This window comes from Tamandua tetradactyla, chromosome 7 (assembly GCF_023851605.1).
Source record: "Tamandua tetradactyla isolate mTamTet1 chromosome 7, mTamTet1.pri, whole genome shotgun sequence".
Lineage (NCBI taxonomy): Eukaryota > Metazoa > Chordata > Mammalia > Pilosa > Myrmecophagidae > Tamandua > Tamandua tetradactyla.
In genome coordinates this window covers 109,854,246-109,873,110 of record NC_135333.1, presented here as the reverse complement: position 1 = coordinate 109,873,110, position 18,865 = coordinate 109,854,246, and the positions used below count along the sequence as shown (strand labels likewise).

General features: G+C 54.6%; 2 protein-coding genes across 2 annotated transcripts; one reads left to right on the top strand and one right to left on the bottom strand.

Annotated features, from left to right (window-relative positions):
- Positions 1-275: 275 nt before the first annotated feature.
- Positions 276-4,354, bottom strand: WNT1 (Wnt family member 1). The gene is made up of 4 exons (XM_077167972.1): positions 4,200-4,354; positions 3,204-3,457; positions 2,218-2,483; positions 276-1,714 (listed from the first exon to the last, which is right to left on the bottom strand). Exons 1-4 carry the CDS (start codon positions 4,301-4,303, stop codon positions 1,226-1,228), a joined length of 1,113 nt encoding a protein of 370 aa, XP_077024087.1. The 5' UTR covers positions 4,304-4,354; the 3' UTR covers positions 276-1,225.
- Positions 4,302-16,695, top strand: WNT10B (Wnt family member 10B). Its single transcript, XM_077168240.1, has 8 exons — positions 4,302-4,409; positions 4,511-4,899; positions 9,847-10,020; positions 10,748-10,763; positions 12,200-12,319; positions 12,398-12,686; positions 14,411-14,784; positions 15,362-16,695. The coding sequence occupies exons 1-8, from the start codon at positions 4,302-4,304 to the stop codon at positions 15,818-15,820; spliced, it is 1,929 nt and encodes a 642-aa protein (XP_077024355.1). The 3' UTR covers positions 15,821-16,695.
- The last annotated feature ends 2,170 nt before the right edge of the window (positions 16,696-18,865 follow it).

Sequence of the window (18,865 nt, the reverse complement as noted above, 5' to 3'; positions counted from 1 at the left end):
GTGTGCCAATAGGAAAAAACAAAAACAAAAAACACCTGCCAGGTCTTTGGGCTCCAAACCAGGCTCTTCTCTCAAGAGACCTGAATCCCCAGCAGCCTCTTTAGAGTCATCAAAGGGTCAGAATCTCAGGGTCCTCTCGCAGGGCAGGGAAGCCAGAAAGGTAAGTACCTCAAGCCCAGGGATGGTAAAAGGAGGTAAAGGGGGCACCACAAACAATTGTGTGTTCTAGATTCAAGGAAAAGCCAAGTCGTTGATACAAATAGTTTATTCTGCAGAGGAAGATACATTGGTGGGGGCGAGGAGCCACTAATAGCTACAGTGGAAGGAAATACTGATTCCGTAGGCAAAGGCATCTTTAATAGACTGGAGAGAAGAGGGGAATAAGAGAAAAGGGGAAGAGAAAAGGCTGGAGGGCAAAAGGAGAGATGAATGGAGAGGGATTGCATTGGGGTAGGAGTGGACTCCATGAACCAGGCTGGAACCCAGCACAATAAATAGTTTTATTTACAACAACCAAACCCGTGGCTTTGTATCCACGTTTCAGTGCAAATTATTTACACACTGATGAGGAGGCAGGGCAGGAAGGGGTAGGAGGTGGCCCAGGGAAGCATGGCTCACAGCTGTTCAATGGCTCCATGACAGTGACTGGGAGGATGGGGGCATTTCTGCTAGATTCCCCAACCTCATTTTCCATATCACCACAGCTGCCCTTTCACCCCGGAACCTCCTGCTTCAACTGTAGGTGGGAAGGAGAAAGGCCCCAAAGCCCAGGTGTGCATCCAAGGTCTGCACTCTTGGCAGGAGAATTGTGAAAGGGCATGTAGGGACAGGGAGAAAACAGTACAAACGGGAAGGAGAGAGGCAGAGAGGTCGCTGGTGCAGTGGAGGAGGCAGAGGAACCCGGTCAGGAACGGACTCTGGATGGGGGAGGGGACGAATCCGTCTCTCGCCTGCTGGCCAAGTTGGGGGCAGTGCAACAAGGGGTCTCCCGCGGAGAGGGAGGGAGGTAGGTCCGGGGCAGGTCCATGTGTATAGCAAGGGGATTCGGGCCACCCCGGGCAAGTGGTTTGAGGAGTCCCCACGTAGGAGGATGTGGGAGAGATGGGATAGTCTGAGCCGCAGGGACTGTGGCTAGAGGGATGGGGTGGGATCGTATCCGGGTCTCGGGTCTGTTTTGGGGGCCGGATTTGGGAGATCACTCCTGGAAGTGAGTTCGCGCAGCGCCTTACAGACACTCGTGCAGAACGCGTGTGTGCGTGCAGTTGCGGCAGCTGACGTGGCAGCACCAGTGGAAGGTGCAGTTGCAGCGCTCGGTGACGCGTTGCGTGCGCGTGCGGTGGCCCCGGCCACAGCAGAGCAGCTCGCAGCCGTCCAGCGCTGGCGACGAGCTGTTGCAGGCACGTCCCGCTGTGCCAGCAGTACCCAGACGCCCGCTGTACGTGCAGAAGTTGGGCGATTTCTCGAAGTAGACGAGGTCATGGGGAGAGGGCGGCTTGTGCGCAGGGTCCTCGGGCTCGAGGCGCAGCAGCTCCGCCCGCGAGGCACGGTTGCTGCCGCGGTTACCGTAGAGCACGCGCGAAGCGCCGTCAAAGCGGTCCCGCAGCACGTCGCCCACCGCGCGCAGCGTGGGTAGCCGCATCCAGCACGTGCGCACCGTGCACGAGCCGGACATCCCGTGGCACTTGCACTCCTGGCGCATCTCGGAGAACACGGTCTGAGAAAGGGGGGAGAGAGGGGTCCCCGGCACTGTCAGAGCTGGAGCCACAGTCCCATTTACCGCCCCCTCCCGGACGCCGCTAGGACCTCAGCAAAGGCCGGGCCTAGCCGAGCCCAGGGCAGGAGAGGCGCGAAATGCACGGGAAGAAATTTGGGAATCAAGCCTCACGGGGCTCCACGCCGGCAAGTCAGTCTCGGTCTCTCAGCCTTCCTTTTCGAATTTGTACGATGGAGGCAATGCAACTCTGTGGGTTGGAGGACTTTTAATCTCTTTTATCCTACCTGCTCTCTGCCCAAGCATCCCTTGACCCTTGGCCTCTATCTCTTCCATCTCCTGCTTCTTTCCCAGCCTCCCGCTCCCTCAGGATGCTCTCTCCTGGTGCCCTGTCCTAGCCTCTGGTCTTTTGATCGTTACTTCCCAAGTGGGTGATTAGCCCCTGAGCGAGACCCAGAGATCCGCCCCCACTCTGCCGGGTGCGCGGCCCCCTCCAGCCGGCTCACCGTGCGGCCCGCCTCGTTGTTGTGAAGGTTCATAAGGAAGCGCAGGTCCCGCCCCTTCTCCCCGGAGTCCACGAACTCTCGGCCAAACAGGCGGCCGAAGTCGATGTTATCGCTGCAGCCCCCCCAGTGCCAATCAGGACCCCCGGGGCCGCGCCGGCGGTAGTCGCACGTGCAGGATTCGATGGAGCCCTCCGAGCAGGACCGCGCCACGGAATGGGTGACCCCGGCAGAAGTGATGGCGAAGATAAACGCTGTTTCCCTGCAGCCTGTGTGGGTGGGGGTGGAGGGTGGAGAGGGAGCGAGATCAACCAGCGCGCACGCCGGGCGCAGCCAGCACCTTCAGCGAAGAGCTTGGGACCCTGAAGCCCCGCGCCCAGACTCCGCCCTTAGAGTCCTGAGAGCCCGGCGGCCGGCAGGGTTGGGAAGCTGAGACGTCTAGCCTCAGAGAGAAAACACGTGTGTGGGCACGCACCGACAGCCACGCTCGAAAACACACCTTACTGTGACCGCGGGCGCATTTTGACTCCAGCGCGAAAGTGGGGCAATCCAAGAGAGAAAACCCAAAAACCCAGGAACCGAAGAGTGTTGCATCGCCAAGACCCTTCGACTGCCCAAACTTTCCGCCCATCTCGGCGCGGCAAGCCGGGTAGGGCGGTAGGCAAGACACACGCCTGCCTGAGAGCGTCCTGAGCGCCTTTGAGAGGGGCTAGGGAAAAGCGGCGGTCGGCCAGCGTCCACGACCCTGAGATCTTCCTTTCTTTGGGGCACTCGGGTCAGAAAAGTTGTTTCGTACCCAAGGTGCACGCTGAGAGAGCCTGGTAGAAAGAATGTGGCCCGGAGCTGGGAGCAGGAGACTGTTGACCTGTGGCTTGTGTGAACACTGCAGGCGCCTGGGACATCTTCCTCTACTCACTCACCCGCCCATGCCCCGGGGGTGACCCTGCCCTTCCCCTGGTCCCGGAAGCACCTCCTTCCTGAGCACCCACCTCTGTTGACGATCTTGCCGAAGAGGTGGGGCCCGGGAGCCGTGGGACAGTTCCAGCGGCGGTTCCGGAACTGCCACTTGCACTCGCGCACTGCACTCTGCAGCCCCCCGCTCACGCTGTGTAGGATCCCCGGGTTCTGGCGAATCAACCGCCGCTGTTTGCGGCTCAGCAGCTGCAGACTGGGCTCGAGCACCAGCTGCAGACTCTTGGAATCGGTTAGCAGGTTCGTGGAAGAGGCCACATTCACGATGCCCCTGGTGAGACGGATGATAGGTCAGACTCGGGAGGGAGACCAGCCGCCTAACATAAAAAATAAAAAATAAAAAAAGTGCCCACCCTGTCCTCTTCCTGGGTCTAGTTGCTGGGAAAGAGAGCAGCAGGAGATCAATAATAAGAGAATGGCTCCCAGCTCCCGGACTCACAATTTTGAAAGGACTGGGCATCCAGATTTTTGTGTGCCCTGGAGTCTTAGGATTGCTCCATGCCCTGAGTCTAGGGAATGGGCAGGGTGGAGAGCCCAGCCTAGAAACTAGGTGTCCACCTTGGTTCTCGGAGCCTGCTTCCGGACATCCTGGGCAAGGATAGCATGGCCTGCAGTCCTGGCCCACCCAAGGCTTGAAATGCTTAGGGGTCCCATCCTCTTCTTGCCTTCTCTCTGAGCTCATGCCGGGCCCTTCCCTTTCAAAGGCAGGAAAACCTGTTGCGAGGCAGCCACCGTGAGGCTGAGGTTTGGGGTCAAGAAGAAGGGCCATGCTAGGTGGGCTCCCTGCTTGGGGTACCACGGGCAGTCACAGGCAGGGCATTTGCCCCCACTTCAGCAGAACAAGAGCCTCTGGGGCAGCTCTGAGCCAAAGAGCCGCTCGGTGTCGCGGCAGGAAGTCAAGAGTGTTGGGGAGACCCTGTCTGCGGACGCATTTCAGAGGCTGGGAACTGGGTTCGCCCAGCCCCCTGGCTCTAGCCCCAGGACAAGTGGTGACCCTGTGCCAGCTCACTTACCACCATCGGCCACTACTGTTGGCGGTCAGGGCTGCGGGCAGAGAGGTCATCGCCAGCAGCAGCGTAGCAGAAACCCAGCCGGGCAACAGCGCCCAGCGCCCCATGGCCTGCCTGGCCTTGCCCACTCTGTGTTGCAGTTGCGGCGGCTGTGGCTGCTGCCCGCGACCGTGGGACGCGACGCGGCGGTGGCGGCAGTGGCGAGAGTTCGCAGTCGGGTTCTAACAGCCCCGGGGGCGGACGGTGGGCAGCATGGCTCACGGTCCCGGCTGGTGGGCTGAGGCGGCCACGGCGGGCGGCACCGCCTCTTATAGTTGCAGTTCAGGCTGAAGCGACGGGAGGAGGCTGCCCCTGCGGGCCGCGCCGTGGCACCAGGGCGCACCGGTCAGGGGCGCAGACAATGGGCAGCGAGCGGGGCCGTGGCTCCCGCCCGTCTGAGCCAAGAGCTGACGGACTGGCCGTCGGGGTTCACCCCCGCCTCCTTCCCAGTGGCCCCCGCCTCTGGGCATGCACTGGCCGCCGACCCCTCCCCTTGGGACGCCCTCCCACGCGCGCCCGCCTTATTCCTCGCGTCCGGAGCCCGTCGGGGACCAGTGTCCGCCAGGGGGCGCATCGAAAATGTCCTGCGGGGAGAACCCGCCCGGAACCCCGCCACCTCGCCGCCTCGCCGCCTGCGGCTGGGTTGTCCCCTCGACGTCACTCTGTGCTCTGCCGGCGTCCCTTTCTCTCACCCAACCTGAGTGGCGGAAGGAAACCTGCGGTTCTGGGCAGAGACTCCGGAGAGACGCCTCCTCACCCAGGAACCCCCCGACGGCTGGACTGGGAAGGAAAAGGGGGAGACTGAGGGTGGGGCTGTGGTCAGGGAAATCCTGGGGATAGTGTGACAATATCAATGTGAGTGCATGTGAAAATGTGCATGAGTGTGCTCTGAGGGTGCACACTCGTGTGCATCGGCATGTGCAGAAACTCCATGTTCTGAGGAGGGATGTTGGGAAACTTTCTTTTGAATCTTGGAACTCAGCTCAGGTCAGAAGGAATCAAGTCACCTTGTCAGAGCCCCCTCCTGTGGCAGCTCATCTCCTATATGTTGGGAAGGAGGTGATGAAAACCCAGGGAAGGAAGAGAGACCCAGAAGGTTGACTAAGGGCTGGAAAGCTGTTTGCAACTGTGTGCGGAGGTGGGTGGATGACTGTCTGTGGGGGGGAGATTAAATACGCATGTATGTGTCACTCTGTCGCCCTGAGTACCTGGCATCATCCTATGGTGTGTCACCTTGTGGCATGTGTCAACCTATGCATGTCACTTGGGGGAGGGGGGCGAGCCTGCAAAAGAGCAAGGTAAGGGCAAGGCCTAGAGGAGCTGAGTCTCTGAGAAGTAGGCTCAGAAAGGAAGAGCAGTAGAGCAGATAGGTATGTGTATGGGGGCGGGGGGGGGCAGGGCCAGGAAGAGAGGGGCCTCTGGCTGAAGTGAACTCAGGACAGTGAACTGGTGTTTTAACGTGTCTGCTTCTGTTTGGATTTTTCTGTCTATCATCCAATTTTTATCTTCCCCCAAATTCTGGCTCTCCCCACTCTCACCACACAGGGATACCCAGAGTGCCTGCAACCATCTCGTTCATTGTGTATTTTTCTCCTCCCTCCTCGGAAGTCCAACTCAAGCCTTCGAGGCCACCTTAGCCTCCCATTGAAGAAGTGGCTGCTGTTCCCCATATGGGCCATAGTGGGTACTGCCAGCTTGGTTATCATGCTCCTTCACCACACACAGATGGCCCCTGGAAGAACCTCCTTCTTAACATTTCTACTCTCTCTCCATTTTAAAGAGGGAAAAAAATAACAGACCATTTTCTAATGTCCACACAGCTAGTGAATGGTAGCGTCAAATTAAAACCCAGACTTATTTGACTTAAAGCCCATGTTTTTCCACCTTACCAGCTGCTTGAGAGCGTGCAGCAACAGCAGGCTGAGCCCTTCTCAAAACCAACAGATAGGTAAAAAATTATCATTAAGACCTTCTGGCCTCCCTTTTGGATTTTCTCTTTTTGATTTCCTTTGTCCTTTAAGATGCTTTCTGGCTGAGTAGTTTACCCAGGCCTGACCACAAAGAGTCCCAAAGCCCAGAAATGACAAAGCCTCCTCTCTAAGACAGAGAAATTACACTAAGGAGTAAATGCCTGATAAGTTTAATGAACTATTCTGGAGCACGTGCACTTTAAAAGAAATACCTAATAACCCAAATGAAGCCTGATGGAGGTTCTTTTCTTTTCTTTTCTTTTCTTTTTTAAGGGCAATGTCCTTACCAGGCCCTTTACCCAATCCAGTTTACCTGACCCTGCCAAGGATTCACCTTGAGAAAAGTGTACTGGTTTGTCATCCTTCACAAGTCCCAAATCCAGTAGTTTCTACAGAGGGCTCAAGTGAATGGATAATGTACCATGGACAGCCTGTCTCCTGTCCCTTAGGAGTTTCTCCCCATGGGGACATGGGTCATATTTTTTGGCCTGGTGGGTTGATATAACCTGAGAGTGGACTGGAAGACAAGGAAAGCTCCATCTGCAGCCAGTCGGGCTAAGCAGAGGTGGGAGGAGAGGAAAGGAGTCAGTATTCTTTGTTCCACCATTTTACCCACCAGGAGTAGGTGGGAAGAGGGGTCTGGGTCATACTGTGATCTGACCCAAATTTCTATGTAGATTAAACTGTCACTCTATCAATTGTCTCCTTTCTTTCCTGCTAGATGATACCCACCAGCAGACAAACCATGCAGCAATATTTCCCATCTAAAAGCCCCAAATTTAGGTTGTTCCCATATTACTATCCAAGAATGCCCCATTTCTCTGTGCTTTTACTGAAAAACTCAAAGGGATTACTTTAATCACTAGCACCAATTCATTTTCTCTATTCTCTTTCTTCTCCAACCAGGCCTTTGAATCCATTACACTTCCTTATCAAGATCATTACCTCTATGTAGCCCAACCCAATGGTCAATTCTGTGTTCTTATCCTAATCAACCATTCTAGAACAATAGACATGGTTGAATACTTCATCCTTCTTAAAATACTTTTGCACTTGGTTTCTGGAACATTATTTCTACCTTACTGGCGGTTCATTTTCTCAGTTTCCTTGTTCTGCTCCTCCTCATGCACCCAGTTTCTAAACGTGAGAGTGTAGCCAGGTTCTTCTTTGTCTACAGTCATCACCTTGGTGATCTATCCAGTTTTCTGACTTATATCTCCAAACCTGAACTCTGGACTTGAACATTTAACACTTGAATAAGCATCTCAAAATTTGCTTGTCTAAAACTGGTCTCCTGATTCCTCCTCCACCCAAACCTGCTCTTTCTGCAGCCATCCCCCTATCAACAAATGGCAGCTCCATCCTTTCAGCTGCTTGGTACAAAAATGTTTGAGTCATCCTTGACTCATCTCTTTTTCTTATGCTCCACATCCAATCAATCAGCAAATCTTATTCCTCTACAAATTATATGCAGAATCTGATCCATTCTCACCACTCCACTGCTACAACGCTGGTCAGAGGCACTATCATCCCTCACTTCCTAACAGATACTAACAGATCTCCTGCTGCTACCCTTCCTACCCACAGTCTACTCTCCTTATAGCACCCAGAGCCATCCTTTCTAAAATAGAAGTTGGGTCATTGAATTTCTCTTTTCAAAACTGTCCAGCAGTACCCTGTCTCATTTAAAGTAAAAGCCAAAACCTTCACAGTGACATACAAGGCTCTATCTGATCTGATCCTGCTTGTCATCTTCCAACTTTAGTGCCTACCACTTTCCCACCTGTGGATCACTCCCCTCCAGCCCCACTGGCCTCCTCGCTAATTATTTGAACGAAGGTCTTCGCTCTTATTTTTCTGTCTTCTGGAATGCTTTCCCCCAGGTAGCTTTATGCACTTGCTCCCTCACTTCCTTCTCCCTTCCCCTATGTAAAATAGAATCCCACTACCTATCTCCCTTACCCTGCTTTATTTCTCTGTATCAGTTTTGACCATGAATAACTTCATAGGCTTGAGGTAGAAAATCAATAGCAAACCTGTCCTTCCCCACTGGAATGGGGATGGAGAAGGGATGTTGAAGAGGAAAGCCACTTTGCCTTAATGTTGGAGTCTGAGGAGGAAGCCAAGGACCCACACTGAGAGTTTGTGGTCAGAGGAACCTGCCTTCCTTTGAAACACCAGTAGGCGGCACCACCTCCCTAGGCTGGAGAAGCACAGCCCAGCCATCAGCCCCAAGTGGGAAACAGGACAAAGTTCTGCCTAGGGTAATCCCACAGATTCGTTGCGGCAGATAGCTGAATATGGGGGATTTCCCAAGAGTCCAGTGCTGTTTGACTGTGGATTCTTTGGTGCCTCCGGGTGGCGGCCTCCAGTGCTGCAGTAGAAGTGTGAGGCAGAGAGGGTGGGCAGTGCAACTGAGCTCACCGCTGCAAGCGCATCCATCCCTCCCGGGCCTATAATTTGGGTTCCCCAGGCCTAGCCGCCCCTATCAGCGGCTCAGCAGCAGATGAGTCACCCGGGAACCTGGGCCAAGGCAAACACAGGAGAGCGGGGTGGAGGAGGTTCCCCAGGCTGTCCCTGGCTTGAGCCACCACCTCAGTTGCCTGATACCCCAATCTCCAAGCGACCCCTACCGTTTTCTGTGAGCCCCGCCCTCAAGGGCCCCAGTGTTCTTCCCAGCTTACTTGCACTACACCCTTTATCCCCATGATGGGAAGGGTAGTCCTTCACTCCTGTCATCGAGGGGAAGGGAAATGACCTCCCTCTGGCTCGCTCTCCTCAGTGATGACAGCCCCCCACTTTCCCCCTCCTGTCATGGCCCCAGCCCTTGTCAAGGTCTCCCTGGTTCCCGCCCCTCCCCTTTCCTGGAGCTGGCTGCGTGCTTGAGGTATTAGGCAATGGGTGTGCACCCGCAGCCTTCTCCAGGCCCCACCTACCCCCCCCCCCCCCACCAGCCGCCTGCCTGCGGGTCAGAGCTCAGGCCAGCCCTCGGTCGGGACGAGGGCACTGCGGGCCAGTTCAGGCCACCCAGTCTGCCTGCCTGTGGTGTCCTGTCCCAGAACAGGGCTCCAGTGGAGAGAGAGAGAGCAGGAGTTTGGTTCCTTGGATTTGAAACAGGCCAACTTGGGGAACCCTGGAGTCACTGAGAAGTTGGGACCTGGGGTAGTAGTTCTCACTCTAGCCCTTCCTTGGCGCCTGACTCTATAGTAGCGCCTGACAAGGGTAGAATCAGAGGGCAGAACAAACAAACAAAAAAACCTCCCAAATCTGAGAGCCACACAGAGAAAAAGAGGGCCAAGGGAGCCTCATCCTCTCCGCTCCAGGCTGAAGCACAGTAATAAGGATGAGGACACTAGTGGAGGTTACTGAATCTAGTGTAAGGACAAAAACTGCCAAGATAGGGCTTGCAGATTCTGGTGGTTGGTGCTTAAGGGGGAAGGAGGGAATGTTTCTCCCCACCACTCACCCCAGGAATGGGGAAGCAGAGAAAAGCAACTCTGTGGTCACTGTTGTCCAGTGCCAGGAACCATGGCACTCACCCTCCCCAGTGGGCTCAAGACTTGGTACATATAAGGGGTCAATAAATATCCCAAATAATTAGTCGTTAATCTCCCTCTCAGACAGCTCTGCCCCTTGGACAGCAGTGCCCCCTGGAGCACGGGGGAGGATTTGCAGCAGATAGACAAGGCTGAATCTGGCTGCCCCAGTAGAGCTGAGCAGGCCACCGCCAAGGAAGAGGTGATTGTGGCTGTGGGTATCAGCCCTGTGGCTCCGCTTCCCCGGGGGCGGTCTCTGAGTCAACGCGCTAACCTCGGGTGCGCGGGGCCAGCCGTGCCTTGGGCTGCGGTCTGGCAGGGGCCCCGGTGGGGTGGGGAGGGGGCGCCTGGGAAGCCTGGGGGCCCTCTCTGGCAAAAATAGTCCGTAGTGGTTAGAGCTGTGAGGGTGAGTCAGGCGGGAACGCAGTGGCGCCTAACCCCTTCGCTGCCACAGAAGCTCCCCAAGGTTGTTTGCCTCCTTCTGAGCACCGGAGGACAGACTCTTTCCCAGCTGCTCTTGGACAGGGCATAGTTTGATATACTGAAGCAAGTATGCGAGCCTGAAGCAGGAAGCCTGGCACCTGAAGTACAGACCCGGGGACCCCAGGCAGGGTAGGAGACCTCTGGGAGCAAGGATGCCTGCAAGCAGAGGAAAGTCTAGGGACAGAGGAAAGATCTTTGAGGCCACCCAAGCCTCTGCATGGGCAAGAGTCTGAGGCTAAGGCTGACCCCTCCTAATGGGCAGGCTCAAGGCTCAGACGTGAGTGGAAGTCAAGCCACCCAGTAGCGGGCCTCTCCTGCCCTCTCGAGTGCCCGGCTGTGTGCTCATGCTGTGGGCTCTACACGCGACTGTCGATTCTCAGCTCTGAATTCATCTTGCCAAAGGCGCGCTCCAGGCACCCCGTTCTTGATGGAGACTCTGAGGCGAAGAGAAAGGATAAAAGCCTTAGCCGCTTGGGTTGAGTATCCTGGCTCTTTAATCTGGGTCACTGCACCCTCCCTGCAGCCTTGAAGAGCTCAGAGTAGGTGAGGGGAACTCTGGTCACCTTCAGTGGGGCCGAAGCCGAACCGGGCGTCGGGGGAGAGGGTGTGTGTGTGTGCTGGGCGAAGAGAGAGCAGGGCGGGGGTGCCGGGGCTGGGGTGGGGATGCCCCGGGCTTGGGGAGAGGCTGCAGCTCGGTCAGCTGGGGCAGAGCCACCGCGATCTCCGGGTAAGCGAAGCCAGAGTCCCCAGTTCCTCGCTCGCCTGATCGCTAGCTCCTTCCATCCCTCCCTCCCGTCCTCCCTCCCTTCCTCCGGGAGGCGGCGGCGGCGGCGGCGCTGGGGAAGAGGCAAAGAGGAGTGGCCCGGCCCTGGAAGAATGCGGCTCTGCCGAGCGGGCAGAACCCGACACAGTCTCTCCACCGTGTGAGCAGACGGAGAAGAGACGACCCAACGGTGCATGAGAGCCGCGGGAGATAATCGGGAACTGGGAAAGCAAGGAGGGCAAGGACTCGCGCACCAGGGCGAAACAGGCACGCAAGCAGACAGACAGACAGACACGCGTTGGTTCACAGGGCCACAGAGACCCAGAGAGAACCAGAGATATTGCCCGATATAAAGACACAGCGAATAAAGGAGTGCCCTCGGATTTGGAGGGCACTGAGCGCGAGAGCAAAGGGGGTGGGGAACGAGGCTGGGATCCGCGGGGGCCAGACAGTTGGTTCGGCACGCGGAGGTGGGGAGCTTCAAGTTCGGAAAGGTAGGGGGAGACAGGCAGAAGAGGACTCAGCGTCCGCCCGGGTCCCTTTCAGGCGGGAATCTCGTCCCCCTCGCGGTCTTTGCAGCACCTGGAAGCTTTCCTCTCTCCCTGACGCGGAGGGAGGGGTAGAGTGAAGTGGGAAGCCCATTCCTTGACCCTACTCTCCAAACCTGCCTGCCCTCGACGGCACCTGGAGGCGACACCCCTCCTCTCCCTCCTCCTCGCGTCCGCTGTAGGTGGTAGGGAAGCCCCTCCCGCGCCCGCCCCCTAGTCCTGTGGGGGCGTGAAGCTGTATTAGGAGGGGAATGCTAGTCTTAGGGCGCTCTAGGAGGGTTCTGTGGACGAGAACGTGGAGCGGGTGTTTGTGTGTGACTTGAGGCGGACAAGTCTGAATTTGTATGAGTGTGTGTCTGAATTTGTATGAGTGTGTGCCTGTGTGCCGGGCATTGTGTCTCGCTGGGCGGGGCTCCGGGGGCGCACGCGTGAGCACTGAACCGCGAGACGGCGACTTTTCCTCTTTAAGCCCTCCAGGACCCAACGGGTAATTATTCTTGCTGGGAACCAAGGGGTAATTGCTATTGTTAGTTTTGTTTTGCGAGGAGTGAGAAGGGTCCGTGGGGTGATACCTGTGGATTAAGAGCCTGAACTAGGGCATCATTCAGCTGCCCCAGCAAGCCGCCTTCTTCCGGAGCCCGCCTCAAGTCACACTGTCCCGCAGGCCCTGATCGATCTGCCCACCGGGGCCTCCGGGCCCGGGCTTCGACATGCCGGAGGAGCCCCGGCCGCGGCCTCCGCCCTCGGGCCTCGCAGGTCTCCTGTTCCTCGCGCTGTGCAGTCGGTGAGCATTCCCCGTGAGCTAGAAAAGTACTGACCCGGGGCGGGGGTAGCCGGAGGACGCGCAAGGTCTGGACTACAGACCGGAGACGACTTTCCCATTCCCAGAGCCCTGAGCAATGAGATTCTGGGCCTGAAGCTGCCGGGCGAACCGCCGCTGACCGCCAACACGGTATGCTTGACGCTGTCCGGCCTGAGCAAGCGGCAGCTGGGCCTGTGCCTGCGTAGCCCCGACGTGACGGCGTCCGCGCTGCAGGGTCTGCACATCGCAGTTCACGAGTGTCAGCACCAGCTGCGTGACCAGCGCTGGAACTGTTCGGCGCTCGAAGGCGGGGGCCGCCTGCCGCACCACAGCGCCATCCTCAAGCGCGGTGAGCTGGGCCCGGCGGGTCCGAGCCGCCGCCAGAGCCGAGGGAGCGGGGGCAGGCAGAGGGGAGTGGGGACGGGAAGGGACGAGCTCACCGCTCCGGGAGGGGCCTCTCCCGGGAATTCCCCCTGGAGCCGGGCTGAGCCGGCTCTGGCCACCCGTCTGGCATCCTGTGCGCCAGACTTGCACCTGCGCGCTGCCGGCCCCCCAGCTGGGTCTGTACTCCCCTACTCTAAGGCCCCCTTTCCTGCCTCCACCCAGCTCGGCTTGGGTTGCACCTGTGTGCAAGAGATGCCCCCAGCCCTGCAAACTTCAAACGACCCCCGCCCCTTCCTTCCCTCCCCTGTTTTTCTTCACCCTCCCTCTCTGCGGGACAAGCCTGGGCTGGTGTCCCCAGAGTCTCAGCGGGGGTGGGGAGACGCCCCCAGCGGTTTAAGGGTTAAACTTACTCCCCTAATTGCTGGGGTTCCCAGGAGCTGAAGCTGGGAACAAAGACCCTGATGGCTTTGAAGGTGGTGGCAGCCCCCCCCCCCCCCCCCCCCCCCGTGCTGTGGGGGCCCCAGGTGGTGCTCACCTGATCAGGTGAGGAAAGGCTGGAGGGGCCGGAACAGGTCACTGCCTCTCCCCAGGCCTTGCCTGGTTCATTCCTGGAAGAGTGAGCATCCAGTGGGGCTCTGTCCAGGGGTGGGGGTAGTGCTTTGGAGACTATGGGGTTAATAGGCAGCTGCCATCTGTGGGGGAATTCCCAAGACGTGTGCAAACAGCTTCACCCCTGGAGGGTTGGGGTTAAGGTGATCAGGAGGGTGGGCCAGGAGCCCAGCATTCTGGGGTGGGAGAGGCTTGGCCCCTAAGGAGGCTTGGCCTCTAAGGAGGGACTGTCACTCAGTGTCCCAGGGTTCCAGAGAACCTCTTCCTTAAAGGAAGGGAGGGACCCTTTCTTTCTCCACAGGGCCTGGAGTGATATAAGGCTTTCATACTCAAATGGGAGCATATCTATCTAAGCCTGGGACAGGCTTGTCATCTTCAGCTTCTGTAACCCCCAATTCGTAATAAATAAGCCAAACTTTAAGGGAGACTTAGGGAAAATCACTCGTCTCTGTCCCCTCTCAGTGCTTCATAGTGTAATGGCAGGTTAGGATAAATATGAAGGGCACTCTTGAAGGGCATATATAAAACTAGAACTTGGGAAGAGGAAAAGACAACTCCAGTGCTTTGAGAGTGTTTGAATGGTAAGGGATAGGATGGTTAAACGCTGATTAAAATAACCCTGAAACCACCACCACCCCCACCAAAAAGAAAAAAAAAAAAAAGTCCTAAAGGCCTCTGCTCTGTTTCCACCCAAATTCCCTGGAGGGCTGGGGAATTTCTAAGACTTTCAGATGTAGAACTCAGTGAACACATCTTCAAAGACCTCAAGAACTCCCTCTTAATCATCTCCCAACCTCAGGGGTCTCTCCCACTGATCTAGTTCTTACACCTGAAAATCACAGACAAACAGAAGGAGAAAGAGCCTAAGAGATCATCCCTTTATGATGAGGAAACTTGCACTCTGTGCTTTATTCCTTTCCCTCTCCTGTGATTTTCTGCCAAATCACTCAGCTGATAAATGGCAAAGCCAGGATTCAGTTAGGGTTTGCTGGAATTAGAGGGTGGTTGCTTTTTACCTGCCTTCTCAAATTCAGCTGCTTGTCAACCTTACCCCTACCATCACACCCTTTTCATCCCCAGGTTATCGTGAGAGTGCCTTTTCCTTCTCCATGCTGGCCGCTGGGGTCATGCATGCAGTAGCTACAGCCTGCAGTTTGGGAAAGTTGGTGAGCTGTGGCTGTGGATGGAAAGGCAGTGGTGACCAGGATCGGCTGAGGACCAAACTGCTGCAGCTGCAGGCACTCTCCCGGGGCAAGAGCTTCCCCCATTCCCTGCCCAGCTCTGACCCTGGCTCAGTCTCCAGCCCTGGCCCCCAGGACACATGGGAGTGGGGTGGCTGTGATCATGACATGAACTTTGGAGAGAAGTTCTCTAGAGATTTCCTGGATTCCAGGGAGGCTCCCCGGGACATCCAAGCACGAATGCGAATCCACAACAACAGGGTGGGGCGCCAGGTATGTGTATACATCTTTTCTTGGGTCTCCCTAGCCTTTGAGGCCTAGCTAAAAATTGAGAGGCCCACCAGAGTGATAGAATAAGGTGTGGAGGGTGATTGCCACTCAGCAGCTGGGTGGCCTCTCAATTGGTCACCCAACCTCATTTTTGCATCTGTAATAAGAGCCTAATGATACATACCTTATAATGTTAAGACTGAGCTAGCAAGTAGCACATCCAGCATCGTGCCTAGTTGTTGGCAGGTGCTCAATAAATGGTGGTTATTATTACAGCTTCCTTCCCTATAGGATTTAGAAGTGTTCTGGCCAGACCCCCCAATTTTGCAGTGCTTACTTTGGAAGGAGCACTGGACTGGGAGTCAAGACAATTGGAGTTGAGTCCTGGCTCTGTACTAGCTAGTGGTTGAAGGTGGACAAATCACATTGCGCTGGCTTTAGTTCTCGAACCATAAAATGAGGGAGCTGGGCTACTAGCTGCACTTATAGTGCCCTTGCTCTTCTGATAGTCCATCGTCATTCCCTCCCTTGTGCCTCTGTGCTCTGTCCCTTTGCTGCCCTCCCCCCCCCCTTGCTCTAGGTGGTAATTGAAAACCTGAAACGGAAATGCAAGTGCCATGGCACTTCAGGCAGCTGCCAGTTCAAGACATGCTGGAGGGCGGCCCCGGAGTTCCGGGCAGTGGGGGCAGCATTGAGGGAGCGACTGGGCAGGGCCATCTTCATCAATACCCACAACCGCAACTCAGGAGCCTTCCAACCTCGCCTGCGTCCCGGTCGTCTCTCAGGAGAGCTGGTCTACTTTGAGAAGTCTCCTGATTTTTGTGACCGAGACCCTACCGTGAGCTCCCCGGGAACACGGGGCCGGGCCTGCAACAAGACTAGCCGCCTGCTGGATGGCTGTGGGAGCCTGTGCTGTGGTCGTGGGCATAATGTGCTCCGGCAGACACGAATTGAGCGTTGCCACTGCCGCTTCCACTGGTGCTGCTACGTGCTGTGTGATGAGTGCAGAGTCACAGAGTGGGTCAATGTGTGTAAATGACGGTCAGCCTCACCATGGGCCTGGGGAATGGTGTGTGTGTATGTGTGTGTGTGGGTGTGTGGGTGTGTGCACCTTTTCAGCCCTTTGCTCTGATTTCTGTCCAGGGTTGATCTTGGTCCCTGAAAGCTTGAAGCATCTCCCTGGAAAACAGCTTTGGGGGTGGCAGGGGCCAGGAGGACTCCATGTGATTTGCAGCTTCTCCCCACAGTTGAAGGGCTTTGTGGGGGAATGTCACTCCTTTTCTGCTCTTCAAACACCTGAGGAAACTAAGTTGAAATGCACTGTATTGCCCCCGACTCCAGGGTCCCTTTAATCCTGATTCATACTAATTTGATAGGGGAGTTCCTACAGTTTGACCACTTGTCTCTCGAGGGATAGCCACAGGCATTATGTGGAATCATATGATCTGTATCCAGAAACTGACTATACTCTTATTTGCTGTTCCCAAACTTCTTTACTGCAAACTGGGTCCTCGCTTGTGGGGTCATGGGAGACAGCAGTTGAGAGCTTTCTCTTGGGGAAGGGACAGAGTGTTGAGGGGTGGCTCTCCCCTGAGTCCTCAGAGAGTTCTGTGCAGACCCTTAGTGAGCTGTCTCTCTCCATTCCGATGTTAAAGGGGATCCTCCAAGGGAAGGTTTTACCTAAGACTCTCTCAGCCTCTTTTTTTTTTTTTCAGCATGAGGGATGGAAATGGATAATTTATTGTACTGAGACTTGTTCTTGGTTCCTGTTTGTAATGAAAATAAATTAAGTTACTGGACCAGTGGATGCAGATGGTGATATTGCTGCCCACACTTGATATCCTAGTGCATGGCTTCTTTTCCAGGTGAATACCCCTGCTCTCCGCCTCTCAGTTACTTTATGTATATCCTGCCTGGTTCCACAAAGGATCTGAAATGGTCCTTGGTGACTTAGGTGGAAATTTTAGTGTGCAAAACCAGGAGGAACTTCTAAGTGGGAGGGGCTAGAGATGCAAACCTAGGCCCAATTTACTCTCTATGTGCCTCCACTCCAGATTTCATCTTGGTCACTACCCTAGAACAAGGGTTGGTGACTTTTTTTCTGTAAAGGGTTAGTGAGTAAATATTTTAGGCTTGTGGGCTTTATTGTAACTACTCATCTCAGCCACAACTACTCAACTCTGTTGTTGTTGATCAAAAGCAGTCATAGACCGTACAGAAGCAAAAGGGTGTGGCAATGTCCAATAAAAATTCACAAAAACAGGCTGCAGGGCCAGACTTGACCCTCTGACTGTACTTTGTTGACCCCTGCATCTAGACATGAAATTACCTCTGTTCTGTTTTTTTTAAGTTCTCAGTTGTATCTCAGCCTTGAACCTGGACCCAAAGTAGCAGGTGCTTTTCTTTCTGGCTCCATACCAGAGAACTTGGGAGGTAGATGCAAGATTAATGAGAAACATATAAAAGGAATTTCCATGCTCAGAATTGGTCTGTTACTGAATTATTTGCATATGCATTTTGTCTCTCCTTACTCAGGATTCTTCTGCATTTAATCTTAGCAAAATAATTCCTTCATCTTTTAAGCAATAACCATAACTAGGGAGAACAGCATTTCTTCTTTTCTAATCATTCTATTCCTAGCCCAATTATCTTTGAAAATACATTTATCTTCCCAAGGTTCAATGTGGAAAAGGGATATGCATCATACATTTAGAACGCTACAAATGATTGCATATTTATGGGGCTGTGAGATGCTGACTCTAACGGGTCATCTCTTTGGCCAGGAAAGGCAAATTGTTCTCTTCCTCTAGGCAACATTTATATCTGTATTATCACTCAACTCAGATGATATGCGGAGGCTCACCAGGGTAGCAAAGATATTTTGAAGAGTTTAGGGTTAGTGCAATATCTTATGGCAAAATTTTATTATCTGAATTTCCACTTGAGCACTAGGAATTCTGAGTTTGGAAATTTGATGGAGGCAGGAAGATATCCCATCTTTAGTTCAGGCACTGGCTGAGCCTAGTATGTATATGGGGGAGCTGAACAGAGTAGGTAGGATGCAGCTGGAATGGACTTAGGATATGAGGGAAAATAACAAGCAAGAATTCCAGAATGGGAATTTCTCACTCTCAGGAAGACTGAGGAGAATCTCCAATGGAGTCACAGCAAGAATATTTCAGCTTTTTCCTGTTTCCTTCCTCAGTAATCGCTTTGGCTCCCTTTCTCTTTCTAGCTTTCCCTCCTCTTTCGTCAGACATACTCTGTGGCAAATTTAAGCCCCAAACCACAACCTTGAGAAATTACAAATGGATTTTGTCAGGAAGGCCAACACCCCCCCTCCTTCCCTACTTCTGCTCTTGGCACATACACTGGACTCAGGCCCAGGCCTAGGTCAGCAACAGGAGTGGGAGTGTGGAACCCACAGAGTGGGTGGCTGCAATTTAGCTTTTACTTAGTTTATATGGCAGCCAGAGGGAGGGAGAAAGGCTGATGAACTGTATGTAAGCCAAATCTCTTGGCCTCCTTTAGCTCTGGATGAACTCTTTTCCCCTTAGGCTTTACCAAGTGGCTGGCTAATTGCCAGCTGGGCAGCACTGGTTCTCTCTGCGCTCCTGTTTGCTCCGTGGGAAACCCCCACTGATGTTGCAACAAACCTTTTCCTCTTGAGTCTCTAGAGGGGTGAAGGACAGAAGGGCTCGGAGATTCTCCAGTTCTATTCATCAGTCCTGACTCAAATACCATGCTTGTTGCTAACCGTATTAGGTAGTCACCATTTCTATCCTTCTGTCACACCTGGGGAGGTCTGAAATCTTGGGCAGGAACAGCAACATGCTCCACATTCTTCTAGGGAAGGGGGATGGAAAGCATAATTTTGGTGGTCAGAGTGTGTGGGGACAAGACCTAGAGTGGTGCTACTAGAAACAGTGGAAAGGCTAAAGCAATCATGTGGAGGTGTAACAGGGCCCATGCACAGAATCTGCATCAATACCAGAGGAGTCTTTTGCTTTTAAAAGCACAGATCTTAGCAAGACAAAGGCCCTGAATAACAACAGCCCAGGATAGAGATAACTCTCTTCATTAT

What these genes read in the sequence shown, in the direction of transcription:
- WNT10B (XM_077168240.1), top strand. Translation starts at nt 4,302, where the DNA reads ATGGCCTGCCTGGCCTTGCCCACTCTGTGTTGCAGTTGCGGCGGCTGT. An exon ending in TGTCCCCTCGACGTCACTCT is followed by an intron (nt 4,900 to 9,846) that starts GTGCTCTGCCGG and finishes CCCCTTGGACAG; the next exon opens with CAGTGCCCCCTGGAGCACGG. An exon ending in CAGCGCCATCCTCAAGCGCG is followed by an intron (nt 12,687 to 14,410) that starts GTGAGCTGGGCC and finishes TTTCATCCCCAG; the next exon opens with GTTATCGTGAGAGTGCCTTT.
- WNT1 (XM_077167972.1), bottom strand. Translation starts at nt 4,303, where the DNA reads ATGGGGCGCTGGGCGCTGTTGCCCGGCTGGGTTTCTGCTACGCTGCTG. An exon ending in CGGCAAGATCGTCAACAGAG is followed by an intron (nt 2,484 to 3,203) that starts GTGGGTGCTCAG and finishes CCACCCACACAG; the next exon opens with GCTGCAGGGAAACAGCGTTT. An exon ending in ACAACGAGGCGGGCCGCACG is followed by an intron (nt 1,715 to 2,217) that starts GTGAGCCGGCTG and finishes CCCCTTTCTCAG; the next exon opens with ACCGTGTTCTCCGAGATGCG.